The 17,496-nt window shown below is 42.9% G+C and overlaps 1 protein-coding gene across 1 annotated transcript in view; it reads right to left on the bottom strand.

Moving 5' to 3' along the window:
• Positions 1–1,683: 1,683 nt before the first annotated feature.
• ENTREP1 (endosomal transmembrane epsin interactor 1) overlaps positions 1,684–17,496 on the bottom strand; it is a gene marked incomplete at its 5' end in the record, with an annotated part of 31,520 nt that continues 15,707 nt past the window's right edge. Inside the window, 7 exons of the mRNA XM_049795742.1 lie at positions 1,684–1,809; positions 2,934–3,232; positions 5,046–5,192; positions 9,689–9,761; positions 10,389–10,518; positions 16,793–16,893; positions 17,014–17,121. Of these exons, the coding sequence (XP_049651699.1) occupies positions 1,684–1,809; positions 2,934–3,232; positions 5,046–5,192; positions 9,689–9,761; positions 10,389–10,518; positions 16,793–16,893; positions 17,014–17,121 (984 nt within the window). The remainder of the gene's footprint in view (positions 1,810–2,933; positions 3,233–5,045; positions 5,193–9,688; positions 9,762–10,388; positions 10,519–16,792; positions 16,894–17,013; positions 17,122–17,496) is intronic.

The following is a 17,496-nucleotide window of genomic DNA, read 5'->3' as shown; positions in this document are numbered from 1 at the left end:
GATAATTTACTGAGATCAGATTTTTTTCTCTCCTGTTACCTGAAGCACTGTCCACTGGCTGATAAGTTTAGCTGAGCTTAGTCCTGTTCCACTGGGATAATGAGCAATTAACTGAATTGTGATCAAGTCTCCCGAAGAATAAGCTTACGTTGCATCCTGACTTGGAGCCCAGGGACCTTTGCAGACTTTTCTTCTAGTAGGTTGCAGTGAGTTTATATAGAGAGTGTGACAGCAAGGTAAGGGCTGTCAAAAGCTACTGGAAGAACAGTTTGCAATGATGGGATATGCATAATTTTCCTCTTCCACAGTTCTGGAAGGGCAATGGTTAACTGGGAAAAGGAAGCTAACTCAGAAAGAACTCCCACTTACTACGATGCATGTAAGAAGAAGAGTTGGAGTTTTAAATGTGAAAGAATTGCAAAATATGTAACATAGCTGAGAGAAAAGCCAGCATAATGAAGCAGTGTGTTCTTGTAGTGTTTTCTTCTCCAAGACAAAACCCCTCAATTTTTACTTGCTATGCTCTTACTTCCGAGACCAAAATGTACCAATATGCCAATGCTCCAGCAAACTCAATACCCCTATGTATTTCCTCTACTAGACAGGAAAAAATAAAACATCCATTTGGGTATAGAGATAAGCATTTTCTTTTATTAAAGTTATCATCTTTAGTCAGTCAAGCCATACTGCACAGTTTCAACTTCTGGACAAGCTTAATTAAAACTCAGTTTGAAGCTTTTTGGTTTTCAGTGGAAAGCCGTTTAATATTTTTTTAATGAAACTTTATTGTTAAGATAGCAGCAGGAATATTTAGCCATCCTGATGAGACACAGAAGGATACAACTAGCCTTGCAAATAAAATTTGTGTACCTGAACCCAGCCTCTGGAAATAATTAGGGTATTCCGCGTTAGCAGCATACATCTAGAAGACAGCTTAGCAAACTATCTTGAGCCAACTGGTGTATACATTCATTCGTTAGCCAGAGGGTGTCAGCTCCTGGGTCACTGTGGCCTAGTGGTTAAGAATGCCAACACAAAGCTGCGTGGTCACCTGCACATCTGCAGAGGATTTGAGAAGGCTGTGTAGGTGATTCCAGCACAGATGGCAATTGGTACACTGCAAGCACCTCTACTCGGAAGCAAACTGCTATATGCCAGGAAAAAAAAAATAGATCAGTGGACCTACAGTAACATAGACCAGATGCACACAGGCATTGACACTGGCCCTGTTCTGCAATGCCATATAAAGTGCACATTGTGCCTTGCCTCACCCCATTAAACCAAGGCATGGAGCCATTCTGCCATCTTTCTTGTAAACAGAGTTAAAAAGGCAAATCCATTCTGAGTGGTGATAAACTAGAGAGATGCAATAGGACAGTACCCTATCATAAACAGACTAGTTGCACCTGAGAGCCAAATAAAGGCCAGCTTGCAATCTCGTCAATAGGCTTTGTGGAACCAGCTTCCCCTTAAGAGTCTGAGCATGAGGGTATAAAACAAATGGATTGTCAACACACTTTTCTACCCACTTGTCAGAGATTATTTTCCTGTGCAGCATATATGTATGACAGAAGTACTCTACTGAGGAATAAGCAGAAACCAGCTCAAAATACAGTTTCCCTGACAACGTCAGCAGGCTTCGAAGCCATTCATGCTCTCCTGTCTGGATCCTCCTCTGCTAGGCTAATCTTCATCTGCGGTGAAAGTATTCATGTCACCACAGCTCTCCAGATACAGCAAACCACGATGCTGTCTGAAAGGTAACACACGGGTACACAATGACATGGCTTGCTCAGCAGATGCCATCACCTTTAAAAGGAAAAACAAAAATGTAAATCAGATTTGTTTTCACGCTTTTGTTCCATTATAATAGTTTCTTACGCAATTAGAAAGAAGCTAGTTGTAGTGTTGTCTGTTATTTTTAAAGAATAATAAAAAAAGCTGAGACTAAAATTGCTATTTGTCAAGGAGGCATGGGAAAAGCAAACCCATTTGGGAAATTGAGTGAGTGTTGTCTTTTTTTTTAAAAAAAAAAAAAAAGCTGCACAAAAATTAGCTCACCCCAAACCATGACATGTCAGGTATTGCTTAATAGGAGTTTAAATGTTGCATCCTGCAGAAGCCACTGGACTGTAATAACCTTCAGGCCAGTGTCATAAATTAAATTCTCACACGGAATTTTTTTCCAGCTGTTTCTGTCATATTTGTTGAGGCTTTTGTTGCCTGTAGGCTGCAGTGGGAAACCTCACTTTATCTGTAGAGCCTAAATTACAATCTTTGATGTATTTGGCATGAGAACTCAAACCAAAACCAGTTGTCACAGCAAATCACTTGTACCATGCATGAATCAACTCATCTATCCAAATGGTCTGTAAGCCACCAAAACATTTGTTTGATGAAGTCTGTAATGTCTGAAACTTCTGAATATTCATTCCATTAATATAAGCACGTATCTTCTACTTTCTGCTTTTTTTCCTTTAGTACTAGGCCTTATTTTTATCCTGGGAGCCAATCAAAAAAAGTTGCTTCTAGTGGGTTTGCATAAAAATGTCCTTGTCAGCCTCCATTCCTTCCAGTTTGTAATACTAAATACTTTATAACATCTCTTCCCTCTCCCCTGCCATGGTCAGTATAAACACTGTCATGTTATTTACAGTTTGTGATCCTACCACAGAAGACCAACTCCTTCAGCTTTTAAATACACACATATTCAGTCTTCTGAAAACCTTCCTGGCTGCGTGGCTGATAGAGAAAGAGGCATTATAGCTGCACAGCCTCTTGCACACTCCCTAAATAAAACTAAAGTACCGAAGGAAGCTAAATGGGTTCAGAAACTTCAACACACAAAGCACAGTGGCAAATATAAACCTATACTCCCAAACCAAGGCCAGCGGGTTTCCACATCACCTGACAAAGACAAGTAATAAAACTACCTGCTCAAAGAAGGTGGCACTGGTGATAGCCTTTGCCATATGTTTCTCATCTGATTTTAAGAGAGACTTGGTATTTTCCACCAATTCACGTATGTCAAGGCTCATGCTGCTGGATGACTGCTTTAGGTTCTGTGCCACAAGCTGTTTAACGTATGTGTAAATCTTGTTGTCTATCAAACACTGGATTTCAAAGACTGTCACAGCCAAAGCTCTTGGTCTCAAACTCTTCTGCAAGATGACAGTGCAGAGCTCTAGCTTTAATTTAGCCTGCGTTGCAGCTTCACAGCTGAGCACTGCCCCTGAAGAAAAAGATCAAACAAAGCAAACAATCCACTTGGTTCACAGTACTGTTGTACAACAAGTATCCCCTGAGATTTCAATCCTAACTCAGTGATGATGCAGTGCAGAGTTTAACCACGTAAAACTTAACAGTCTGGCATGGTCAGGGTGGCACACAAGGCTCACTCTGTATTGGATTTACACCACAGAAAATGCCTATAAAATAGAGTCATACATGACTGTGTTTTAGTCCATATCACATGTCAAAGGGTGTGGAGGAACATTTCTGGGAAAGTTATTTGCCATTTTGTGTTCATTGGTTCTTTTATCTTTTTCTTCTTTTCTGAACAGACCTGAAATGAGCACTGAGTGTTAATGTTAACATACAGTTATATAAAGCAGGTTAAGCAAAGCTTGAAGGCTTCTATGAGCTCTCCTACACTCTTTGTAACTTTCAGTTATCAGTCAAGAGGGCTAGTTACAAAATACCTGAAAATAATTGCTTATCAAGCTGGAAGCTAGTAATACTACAAAGTCGAAATACAAGGGAAAAAACCCAAAATCAACCAAAACCTCAACATTCAAAATTATCTTGCAAGGACTAAGCAAGGGGCAAGAGGGAATCAATTCCACTGCCTTTGGTCTAAATAACAATCACAAATTTTTGGCCCTGTTAAAAAAAATAAATAAGAGCACCTACAGGTTGTTCCAGAAGAACTTTAATGTTGGCTTTATGCCAAACACAACAATACCAGGAGGAGATGCAAAACTTCCCACTAAGAAGAACACTAACTAACTTGAAGAAACTTCAGTTGCTGTGTTGTAGCTCAGTTCCCTTCCTGCAGCACTTGTGTATTTAACTCTCAGGTCCAGTGCTGAACAGACCTAACCTCAGTTACACTGAGCTTAAAGCACCCAAATGCTTCTGACTGATGGAGTCTCTCTACAGCAGAAATACTCCACTCTGCTTTCATAGCTATGAACAGGCTCTGTGTCATGCAACTATTGCTTCAGCAGCAGATTCTCTCGAGTGCTGTGGTGGAAGTTGATAGGAGGAAAAACAAAACACATGACGTAGCAGAGACATAAAAAATTCCACAAAATACTAAGTGTAATCTAGATAGGCACATTCCCAATATTCAAAAGAAATGGTTGTTACTAACATGCCCCCTCCCTGCTTACGTTTTGTGAGTGCTAATATGTATCAGCAGCTACTATGGGGATTCCAATATCCTCTAAGAAAAACTGCAAGACTCTTGACTAGTAGATTAAGATAGTCACCAGAATCAAGGACTCTGCAGTCACACTAGCAGTTTTCCCACAGCAACTGAACTGGATCACTGACACCAAAGCAGCTGTAACAGACTTCATCGGCTCTCCGCTGTGGGTTTATGGTGTTGAGTTTGGGGCGGGGGGGGGGGGGGTGTGTGGTGGTTGATGCTAAGAGAAGTGAGAAAAGGGGTACAAATTTACAGGCTAATACCAAATACCCAAGCTAACTTTGCTTTAAATTGCTCACATCGACAACTGCCCTTGCAAGCTTTTAGATGCCATTTTACGAATACACTGAGAAATCATATGTGCTCCCTCCTCCCCAAGCTAGCAATGACTGCTGCAGACCCTGTTCTTAAATGTGAAAGCCTAAAGAGCAGCAAGACTAAGGTGTTGGGTGGAGAAGATATGGCAAAGCAGAAAACTGCTGTAATGTAGGTAGGTACTCTTTTGGTAGACAGTAGCTGATTTCTGCAGGTACTAGGTTCGAGGTGCTAACCTTCTGACAGATGTTCTTTAAAGTACTCATTACATAAGCACTGAGAGAGAAAATCAAGTCACCTTGAAGAAACCAGTAGCATAGCTCAGAGTCACTTTCAGACCATTTCCACAACTGATTGAAGGCTCTTCTGCTCACCCCTGCAGGCACCAGGCTTGCATTTGAAGGTGAAAGGCTCACTCTGCTGGAAGATTCAGGAATTTCTTCACCTGAGTAATCAGGAATAGTAAAGGTGAAGTAGTAGTCAGAGTAAAGAAGATCTGTACAAGCCATTATTAGAGATTATTACTTTTTTTGTGTGTGTGTGCTGCCCCCACTAATCTGTAATGATTGGACACGAAAGCCTGGAGGTGCATGTATGTCTGCATACACGCACACTCACCGGTAATACTGGCCTAAAGCCTGCTTAAACATTTGCAGAAACCTGTTCAGCCTTATGCAACTGGAACAGCAAAAAAAAAACCAACCCACCAACCCCCCAAAACCCCCAGCTTTGCCTAGTATAAACCTCACCTTAAACTACCTGATCAGAGGGAAAGGTACTACAGCTTTCTTGGAGAGAAAACTAAATTTCACAGAGCCTGAAATCCTCCTGCATATAAGCAGGTGTACCAAGATATGACAGCATATGGTCACGGAGGTCAGTCACTGTTTGCAATCAGGTAGCTTGTAAATCAGTCATGAGTTCCTATAAGGGAATTAAAAATCTTGTTTCATGAGGTTCTTTATTAAAAATAAAGATTTTTTCCTGAATTCTTGTGATATGTTGATTCTTTCCAATTAATCAACATTCTTCCTTTTCCTTAGGGTGAAATTATATTCTGTGATTCCCACAATTGCCTCTTAGTGAACAGGACAGGATGACGCTATGTGTTTCTCACCAAGCCTGGTTCTGTATCTCCATCTGATGGCACCTGGCGTATTACAGAAAATAATGTTCTTGCTCATGCAAGAGCAAAAACCCAAATTAACGTAAACAGTCTTTTATTCAGAACATGGCAAATGTTTGTGCTGCCACTCTAACAGAAATGTGTCAGTGACTGGAGCATTCAAGAAAATTAAGGCTTGGATGGTATGTACTTGTTGAGCATAGCACCTTATCTCCTACACAAATGCAACCTGGAACCTCTAAAGAGAAGAAACAGTGACACAACCTATATAAAGCAGATACCAGCCTGGGAAGCCAGGAGGTAGGACCCAGCAACAAAGCACGGTGGACCAAGAATGAGGCAGGATTAGAGAATCTATCACCGATATAAACTTTTTAATACCAGTGGAGTTGTGCTAGCAGTCAGTCCTTGAGGTACAGTGCTGCTGGTATGTTGGTGAAGTTGGTGGTGTTTTTAATTACTAAACAGATGAATGAAGCAATTTAATGATCTTATGATAATTCTTCATAATATTAGTGTTACAGATGTCAGACAGATAACTGGCTTAAGCTGGTGTGTACTGGAAAGTCATATATCTACTATGTGATGATACAGACCAGCTGCCAATCATCCCCAGCCATCAGTAGACGGTTGTATGTCTTCCTACCACAGACGGCAGGGAAAGTCCCATTTTGCTTGACAGGAGTTATTTTGAAGTCAGTAAAACCATTTTAGCTGACACAGAGAAGTTTACTGTTCCTCCTGCAGCTGGCAGCCAGGACCCCCCCAGGTTCTGCTGGCAGAGTAGTGCATAGTTTTAACTTCTGTCAGGAGCCGCACTTGGTTGATCAGTCCTGATGATGCCAAGGGAATCACAGCATCATACGCAAATGCCCTGGCACGACAGACTACCAGCATAAACTGAAAGTTCAGCTTTTATTTATCGACTGTTCTTCTACATCAGCTGAAGCAGCCCATGGAGTTACTCTGCCACAATTCCAACATATCCCTTCATTTTGGATTGCCCTCCTGCTGTTGTTTAAGCCCAGCAGGCAGCTCAGCCCCACACAGCTGCTCACTCACGCTCCTCCAGGGGGATGGGGAGGAGAACTGGAAGGGCAAAAGTGAGAGAACTCTAGGGTTTCGATAAAGAGTGTTTAATGGCAGGGGGCGAGGGAGAACAACAAAACAAACCAAAGAAAAACAAGTGATGCAAAAACAATCACTCACCACCAGCTGACTGATGCTCAGCAATGCAACCCTGGAAAACTCCCCCCAAGTCTTTATTGTTGAGCATGATGTTATATGGCATGGGGTATCTCTTTGTCCAGTTTGGGTCAGCTGTCCCAGCTGCATCCCCTCCCAGCCTCTTGCCCATGCCCAGCCTACATGCTGTGGAGGTGGGCCGAGTAAGAGATGGAGCAAGCCTCAGTGCTGCACAAGCACTGCTTAGCAAGAGCTAAAACATTGGTGTGTTACGAACACTATTTTGGTCACAAATCCAAACCAGCACCATATGGGCTGCTATGAAGAAAATTAACTCCAAGCCTGCTAGACCCTGTACACCTGCCCCCAAAAAACAAAGGAAGAGATACTGTTCAGCATATTTCCTTTTCTTAAATTCAGTGCACCTAGGAAGCCTTGGCATCTAGAAGAAGCAGCGTTAATTTTTTTCATTAAAATGCTCACTTTCTTCTTTATTAGAGTTTAACAGCCAGGCTGAGATTTAAATGTCTCTTTACAGGTCTTTTTATTTAAAAACAAACAAACAAACAAACAAACAAAAACCCAACCCCCCAAAACAGAGGGAAAAAAAAAGATGGACAAACCAGTTAAAAAGATGGGGAGGAGGGTACAATTTATCACATGTGCTTGGCTCTGCCTGCTTGCAAAGGAAGTTTTTAAACACAAACAGTACCTCAAACAATGCTTCATGATAGCTTTTTTTTTAAAAAAACCAAAACACTTTCCTGACACTCCTTCACAGCAGTTGCATTTTCTACAGTATTTTCCTGTTTTCCATTCTCATAAATTTAAGCAGTCACCATGCAGACTTACATTTGATATCCTATTTTCATTTGTGCACAAAGTGCCCAGAGAAAGCAGCAGCAGTTTTATCAATAAGAAGTTTTCCTGGGTTTGTGTGGCAAGGTTTTGCGGGGAGGGTGGGTTACAGGGGTGGCTTCTGTGAGAAGATACCAGAAGCTTTCCCCATGTCTGACAGAGCCAATACCAGCCGGCTCTAAGATGGACCCACCACTGGCCAAAGCCAACCCCATCAGTGATAGTGGTAGCACCTCTGTGATAACATATTTAAGAAGGGAAAAACTTGCGGGGCACACAGAAACTGCAGCCAGAGAGAAGAGTGAGAACATGTAAGAGAAAAAGCCCTGCAGACACCAAGGTCAGTGAAGAAGGAGGGGAGGAGATGCTCCAGGCACCGGAGCGAAGATTCCCCTGCAGCCCGTGGTGAAGACCCTGGTGAGGCAGGCTGTCCCCGGCAGCCCAGGGAGGTCCACGGTGGAGCAGATATCCACCTGCAGGCTGGGGAGGACCCCACACTGGAGCAGGTGGGTGCCCAAAGGGGGCTGTGACCCCATGAGAAGCCCGCGCTGGAGCAGGCTCCTGGCAGGACCTGCGGATCTGTGGAGAGAGGAGCCCACGCTGGAGCAGGTTGTGACCCTGTGGGGTACCCACGCTGGAGCAGTCTGTGCCTGGAGGACTGCACCCCATGGAAGGGACCCATGCTGGAGCAGTTCATGAAGAACTGCAGCCCATGGGAAGGACCCACGTTGGAGAGGTTCTTGGAGGACTGTCTCCTGTGGGAGGGACCCCACACCGGAGCAGGGGAAGAGTGTGAGGAGTCCTGCCCCTGAAGAGGATGAAGCAGCAGACACAATGTGTGATGAACTAATCCCAACCCCTGCCGCTGGGGAATCCAGGAGTGAAGCTGTGCCCAGGAAGAAGGGAGGGGTGGAGGGAAGGTGTTCTGAGATTTGGTTTTATTTTTCATTACCCTACTCTGCTTGACTGGCAATAAATTAAGTTAATTTTCCCCAAGCTGAGTCTGTTTTGCCCGTGACAGTAATTGGCGAGTGATCTCTCCTGTCCTTATCTCAACCCACAAGCCCTTTGTCATATTTTCTCTCCCCTGTCCAGCTGAGGCAGGGGAGAGTGATAGAACGGCTTTGGTGGGCACCTGGCGTCCAGCCAGGGTCAACCCACCACAGAAGTCCTTGAGAACTAAACTTTTGCTGCACCTCTTCTGAATTTCTTTCTGGTTGTCACAACTGATGAGATATCAGAAGCATCCAAGCGCTTGTTTTCAGAGGTTTCAGGTAGCCTGCCAGAGCATAAGGTACACGTAGTCTAGTTATGTCCTGTACCAGTATGCAGAAACTATTTAGTAATTTTTCCAGTTCAGGCTGAATAATAAAGTAATTCCCACATTTAGTTCAACACAGTACAGTATTATTTTATCCCTCTCCTATCTTCATCAGCAACGAAATGTCAACAAGCACCATCACATACACAAAAAAAATGGAAGCACTGGAGCTGGACATAATTTCTTAAAACGTATGTACACAGAGTCAACAACTAACTTGTAAATTACTAAGAAGGAAATACGTCTTTCTTTTTGTATCTTCAGAGCAAACAACTTTTTATATACTTTAAACATTAATCCCTTTTCCTACTGCCCAAGCCAATCACAATTCTGTATGTCTGGCTTGCAATACGGTAGCTGTCTTTCAAAGAAATAATAATGCTACTGCTACATTAAGTCATCTGGTTTGGGTGGAATGGTTCCAGAACAAATTTTAAAATGTACTTCTTACCTTGAGAGGCTTGCCTGTGACTCCCTTCCCCTGAATCAACAATTTCCATGACACTTACTCGTAGCACACCTTCCTGGAATAAAATAGAAAAGTTGAAAAATCACAGTCCACCATCTTTTTTCTGGTACTTTCTAAGAACTGCAACATCCACCTTGGAAAGTGAACAATTTTGCTTAACTGCACAGTGAATATGTGATATGTGTTTAATTCCACTGCAAAACCAAGACTAGTGAATGTCTAAAATTAATGTTCTTCATCCAGGTCAGCCAGTTTTATCCTGCTGAATATTTTCTGGGAAAAAGCAACTGTCTTCTGAAAACACCAGTGAAAATGGATCAGTGAGCATGGCAAAACCCTGACCTAGTCCCATGGAGGAGGAGTACAGGTGTGGAAGGGAGGTAAAGCAAGGAAGCAGCACAGGTGTTCTCTAGAATAACCTCAACAGGGGTGCTCCACAGTGTATTTTGCTTCTTCTCCCATGCCCAGATGGGGTTTTCCAACTAGGGAAAACTTTTCAACTCTAAAGGTAAGTGTTTAGCTAAAATCTTCAGTAAAATTTACAGCAAGCCACATTTGTAACCAAACATAGTCTCCTGCTATTCTGAAATGAAAAGATACCTGACTTAATTTACTGTGCCTCAATGCAACCTTACTTTATAGTGGAAAAACAAGTTACACTTTAAAATTCTGTGGGCCATACCTGCTCAGAGCTGTTCTGCCTCTGCACAGCTTCATAAGGAGGAGGTGGGTCCTGAGGGCAGGACTCCTCAGTGCCCTTGATTCGTGACCTGTAAATATGGGGCAACAGAATCACATTAGAGGCAAGCATCCTGCAACAAACAACACTGAGGGACTCTCTCGGTACAGCTTTCCATCTGCAGAAAAACATCACCTCTACCAAACTCCACTGGCTTTCCCATGCCCACTCAGATTTTTGGATCTCAACCACAGCTAATGAACTCGCCAAGAGCTGCAAGAGATTACCCCAGAAGATGGCAGCAAATTGCTCCTTAGGAGGTGCCTCTCCAATGTGTTCACCAGAGCTTCAAACATCTTCGGGCAGTACTGTGCCTAGGAACCCATTTCAGTTTTACTTCACAGGGGCTCAGTTTTATTTCAAGAGATTCAAATACAGGTGGTCACTCAAAATGCGACAGCCTAGCTCTAATTTTTGTGAACTACTAAATTCTTAATTATAACTGAAATTCAAGATACTTCTGATCTCATGTTTTATGTTCACATACAGCTGCACAGAAAAAGGCAGACTCAAACTGAAGGCTATTTTTTGTGATGATGTTTAACTAAGAACATTATAGTTGATAAGTTCACGAAGGTTAATCTTACTTCTCCGTTTTCAGAGAGCTCTTTGAAACCTTAAAGACAGCGGAAATCCCAAAGACCTTTTGCTGTATCATCCTCCTCTTAGGAGGTAGAAGGAAGGAAGAAATCAGAACAGTGCCTGGAGAAACTCTTTTTGGCAAATACTGATTTTTATAACATAAGTTTACATTACCCCATTAACACTGGAACAAAGTGCAGTACTCAACAGCAGCACTGCCAAGGGGACCTTCCCCACAGAATCTTCAGAGAAGTCTGTGACCCAAAGTGTCTCAATTTTTCCTCTGCTTTTTATTACATTTTAAATTGCTGATTTGGTACTGAGCAGGAACCTCAAGCAATACACGAGTCCACATGTTTTGCTCCCTGGACCCATAATCAGGCTTAGAGATATCACTAGTGGATGCAATCTATCTATCAAGAAATGTTACACAAGAGCAAGTCCTTCCTCCCCGAGTTTAGGGCTTTTCTTTTAGGGCACACTGGCTGGAGGGAACAAAGATGACTGTGAAAATTATTTTCTTGCAAGCTGAAAGGAAAGGGCAGAGTGAATGGAAATGCCTACGGAAGGCTGCTTAGAGAGGAAAAGAATAAAACTTCCAAAAAGAGAATTGGGGAGCACTTTTGTGAAAGGCTCCTGTCAAGGTAATGGAGGTAATGCATGGAGAAATTTGAGGAAAAGAAAGAAAAGTTTTTGATAACTGGTCATTGCTTTTTCATCTTAAAAATGGGGGAAACACAACATGTTAAAATAGGTTTTAATTTCAGCCTATTTCATCTGCCCCTAAAAGCTTCCGAATAATTTTGGAGCATGATAGAGACTGATGCTCCATTGGCATTACTTCTTCACATTTTTCCAGTACATTCATGCTGAGTTTACATTCAATGTAGGTCACAAAATTATATACTTCTTTGTCCTGGTTTCAGCTGGGACAGAGTTAATTGTCTTCCTAGTAGCTGGTATAGTGCTATGTTTTTGAGTTAGGTATGAGAATAATGTTGATAACACACTGATGTTTTCAGTTAGTCTAAACACTACTGAGCAACAAGCCAAGTATTTTTCAGCTTCTCATGCCCAACCAGCGAGAAAGCTGGAGGGGCACAAGAAGTTGGGAAGGGACACAGCTGGGACAGCGGACCCAAACTGGCCAAGGGGGTATTCCATACCATGGGACGTCACGTCTAGTATACGAACTGGGGGAAGTGAGGGGGGAGGGGGGATCACCGCTCAGGAACTAACTGGACATCAGTCAGTGGGTGGTAAGCAATTGCATTGTGCATCCCTTGTATATTCCAATCCTTTTATTAGTACTATTGTCATTTTATTATCATTATTATTTTCTTCTTTTCTTGTTCTATTAAACTGTTCTTATCTCAAGCCACAAGTTTTACTTCTTTTCCCGATTCTCTCCCCCATCCCACTGGGGTGGCTGGGGGCAGGGAAGTGAGTGAGTGGCTGCGTGGTGCTTAGTTGCTGGCTGGGGTTAAACCATGACATTCTTGAACCTTAGTTTTGGTTTTAAACATGCCTGATCTGGCCTACCCAGCTCAGTCACACCTTGAAAATTGATGTTGCATCCAAGATTATATCATGCTAAAACTTACTACAGAACATGCAACTAGAAAAGCATTCCCTTAAGTCCCTTAATATAAAAGTCATTTCCAGGATGTGCACGTTTGTCAATCTGTTCTTTATTTCTTAATTTCCACTCTCTCTTTTTATGTAAGCAAGGCGAATTCTTGTGTTAGTCAAAAAGCCAGTGGCTTCTTGAAGTGATGATACAGGAAGGTAGGGAGTAAGAGTGTCCTGGGTTCAGCTGGGATAGAGTTAATTTTTACAGCAACCTGGGAGGTGGGGGCATAGCCGGGGCAGCTGACCTGAACTAGCCAAGGAGCTATTCCATACCATGGGACATCCTGCCCAGTATATAAATGGGGAGCGGGCCGGGGGGTGGTCTCTGTTTTCGGTGGGGGAAGTGGCGGAGCGTCGGGTCCCGGGTGGTGAGCAGTTGCACTGTGCATCACTCTTTTTGTATACTTTTTTTTTTCATTAGTGCCGTTGTTGTTGTTGTAATCTCTTTTGTGTTTGTCCCAGTAAACTGCCTTTATCTCAACCCTCGAGGTTCCAGTTTCTTTTCTTCTTTTCTCTCCTCCGTCTCCTCCCCATCCCACCGGAGGCGGGCGGAGGAGTGAGCGAGCGGCTGCGTGGTCCTTTGGTACCGGCCGGGCTGAAACCACGACAAAGAGTCAAAGACTTTTCAGGGAACCCCACTGCCGAGAGACTGCTCCAGACCATGGGGAGGCTTTGTACCACTGCTGGTAAGCAGGACACTGAAGGGGCCACCTTGGCCACCTCTCACGCAGTTTCTAAACTCATACCTCAGCTGAACAACAGCATCAGGGCTTTGGCCTCCCAGAAACTGCAGTGTTCAATAGCAGGAACACGTTCAGTGGTTAGGAAACAAATGTCAGCAGCATGTGGGTCCAGTTTGAGACACATACTAAATTTGAGAATACGTGACTTGGATAAGCAGATACGCAATTCGGCAAATGTCTCTAAGTCCCCAAATGGTACTTTAAACTGGACTAGGGTAGATTTCTAGACCCCAGGCGACTGGTTTACTGCTCCACATAGATTGCCTACTCCCTTAAATACACGTGTTTTATTCCTCACATGGGAACTCAGCTGTTATTGTTAATTTTGTTGTGCCAATCCTGAAAAATAACTCAACGGCTATTCCCTTATTTTTGAAATGTCAAGGTTAGAGTTAGGACTTGACCAGATATTTGTAGTGCTAGTTTGTTTTGCCTACCACTAAATAAGACAAATATAAGAGTTTTCCCATGAACAAATGAACAAAGCAATTAATTGGCTTTGCTAGCAGTGTCTCTGGCTCTGCAATTTAAAACGTGGAGGAGAACGGCTACCCATTCCAAACATGTCCTTGGCACATGTTTTGATTACCACAATGTTTCCTTTCTCAAAGGGATGTATCTGTTTTGGAGTCTCCCCAGGTGCACCTTGCAGATGGTGGCTCACTGCCTTGGATGCAGTTCCTGTCACCCTCATCTTTCACACAAAGGTTTTGGATGCGGGGTCCGTGGGAGCTCAGCACAGAAGGCAAAGTCACAGACACAGCATGGCATTCAGTGTACAGACCAGGCAGGGAGGGGAGGGAGAAGTGTGAGGAGGCTGACTGAGAAAAGGCCAGGTCCCATCTCTGCTGGACACCCTGGGGTGAGTCCTATTTCCTCATTTGCCAAGAATGGAAATCAAGTCTGTCTGTTGCTTTAACTTCTGCACTGCTGCATAACTACCTCGACCACCTTGAAACAAGTAGTCTGTCTTCAAAAGGATGTCACCGTCACTTAAATGTTATTATCAACAAGTTTTAATGCAGTCACAGGCAAGGTAGCTACCCAGTATTAGACCGCAGAAGCCTTAAATATTGTTCAGCAGCCCCTACTGTGCTGAAAATAGACAAAGAGAAATATTGCTTCTGGGGATAGCCATCTAGAACAGCACATCAGACAAAGAACGACAGCCCCATTTTAAAGCAGGGGAACTGTGACAAGCGTAGTTCAATAAATACCTCATCTTCCAAAGAGATCATTATGCACACCATTCTGTTCTCATAACTAGTTTGAGCCAAGACTCACATAGGAGGATTTTAGTAATGTTTGGAATTCAGCCCTAGTCCTTGGATGTTTTAGATCACTTTTTCATTCTAAAATCTATTCCTGTGCTGTGTTACCATTTTCTAGGTAATCCCAGGATCTGTAATTACCTCTGCAAGGACCACAGCATCTTGAAAGTCATGCACGCTATTCCTGATGAAACAGTGAAATCAACTAAACAGTCCTGGACACTGCAAAAAGCAGGAGTTATGAACAAGAGTAGAGTGATACAGTCTGCCTGAGCATCATGATATTTTATGTTTAAACGTTATATGTTCACAGCAGAATAACTCAGCCCCTCCTGAGCCATAAACTAATGTCGTTAATGTTTACATACTCCTCTTAGCAACCCGACTGCCAGTGTTGGGCTGGATGTTCAAAGGGAGGGTCTCCTCTACACATCATGCAACTGATGCCACGTGGAGTAAGTGGGTCGTGCTGATCACACAACGGGGTCACATAGGAAACCCCAGCCAGCAACTAAGCACCACGCAGCCGCTCACTCAGTCCCCCCCCACCCAGTGGGATGGGGGAGAAAAATCAGGGAAAAAAAGTAAAACTTGTCGGTTGAGATAAGAACAGTTTAATAGAACAGAAAAGAAGAAACTAATAATTATAATGATAACACTAATAAAATGACACTAGTAATAATAAAAGGATTGGAATGTACAAATGATGCGCAGGGCAATTGCTCACCACCCACCGACCGACACCCAGTCGGTCCCCGAGGGTCGATTCCCCTCCCCCACTCCCCCCAGTTCCTATACTGGATGTGACGTCCCATGGTATGGAATACCCCGTTGGCCAGTTTGGGTCAGCTGCCCTGGCTGTGTCCTGTGCCAACTTCTTGTGCCCCTCCAGCTTTCTCGCTGGCTGGGCATGAGAAGCTGAAAAATCCTTGACTTTAGACTAAAGACTACTTAGCAACAATGAAAACGTCAGTGTTATCAACGTTCTTCACATGGTGAACTCACAACATAGCACTGTACCAGCTACTAGGAAGACAATAAACTCTATCCCAGCTGAAACCAGGACACTAATAAACAAAGCTAACCTGCAAGTTACTGTGAAGAGTGTATAACCACCTGTAGAATGAAGGATAACAAAACTCACAAGTCACCACTGAATTGCAAGAAATATAGATACTAGTAAATCCCAGTACAGCAAAAAAACAGAATTGATGCTTAATGGACAAGCTAGACAATTTTTTCCCCCTATTCTTCAAAACAACATAACCCCCTGCCCCAAATTTACATTTTAGTGTTTCATAATACCAAGTGTACCAAAGAAGGCAGCTTTCTGCAACACAAAGATTTTCTGCACGTTTCCTCTTACTCACAAGAAAATTCATACAGCTATTATTTTTTCCACCTCCAGATCCTTCTTCCCTCATCTTTGTAGAAATAAATTAAAAATAAAGGGGGGGGAAGGGGAAGAGATTACAGTGACTTGTGACTATCCTCCTTTTCGTTCTCATACGTGAGCTCATCCTCCCACTTTCACTCTCACAACTCCTCGATCCTGCAGCTGCCACTGCAGAGAAGCCCAGCAATAACACCAGGTGCAAACCCTGCCTGACCACTCACACCCGAGCACTGAGATAAGGGTAGTGATTACCTGGCCTGGCAGTACAATCAAAACATACCCTTCAGTCAGCACTAATTGCCAAAGAGGGAGAAGGAGATCACTCCAGCAGGAAGGTCTGCGGTGGGGGCCAGGCCACCGTTCGGGGCTCTCTCGCACAAGCCTTGCCAAGAGGTTGCTCCTGGCTTTCTGTCACTGCCCTGACCTGCTCCTGACAGCATGGTACAAGTTTTCAGCCACTTCAAGTTGTGGTATTTCTCTTACCCAGCAACAGTTCCTGCAGAATCTAAAGTGAAAAGCACAAACTTATACACCTCGACCACACTGTGTTTACTCTGCCTCATAACTCAACAGGTTTTTTCCTTCCCCCCCTCCCCCCCCCCCCATAAAGTCACCAATCTTTTTCAGTTAATAACAGAGAAAATGGTCTTAAAAAAAAAATAATTGAGATTATGCAGTGTTTCCAAAGTCACTAAAAGAAAGCAATAGAGTGTACAGGTTTACCTGCAAGTCCTTTGTGTAGTACAAGGATAAAAAGTTGCAAAATAGGGCGGTGGATCATCAGGATCCAAAATGTGACCTTGGTCTTCAACATGGCATTCATCCTAATCAAATGAAACTTCTGTTAAAAACCTTCTGAGACTTAAAAAAATTGCTGAACTGTGTAATTTAGTAATACTGTTAGTACCACTGTTTATAGCAGGCAATGCCTTCCACTCACTTACAGGGCAGGATCTTCCCGTTGCAAAAACAAGTAAGTAACACAGGGCAGCTGCTATCAAGCAAACTGCGGTGGTGACAGCATACAAGGCACAAAGAGCAAAGAGAACTTTCTGAAAAACATGAAAATTATGGAAATAAAAAAATTAAAGGCATTTGTAAATGTCAAAATAATAATAATAAAAAACTAACACACAAACAAACACAGAAAACACAAGGATGACCATGACAATTACTTCTTAGAAACATATGTGATGAAGTCTTCAGGACAGGTAATCTCCAAGACTGGAGTAATTGTTTTGCCCTATTGTGTGTCCTGACAGAGAGATCCAGAAGGATTTAATAGTGCTCAGATGTGATTTATAGTCCATTTCACTAACCTTCCTCTTAACTTTTCTGTGGGAAAACTAGATGTAAGATAATCACCGTTAAAGGAATGTTAAAGCACTTTCATATTTGAAGGTGATGCTGTTTAGAGGTTGTATTTT

This window comes from Accipiter gentilis, chromosome Z (genome assembly GCF_929443795.1).
Source record: "Accipiter gentilis chromosome Z, bAccGen1.1, whole genome shotgun sequence".
Classification (NCBI taxonomy): domain Eukaryota; kingdom Metazoa; phylum Chordata; class Aves; order Accipitriformes; family Accipitridae; genus Astur; species Astur gentilis.
Note: the sequence above shows the minus strand (reverse complement) of the source record. Positions and strands in the feature narration are given on the sequence as shown.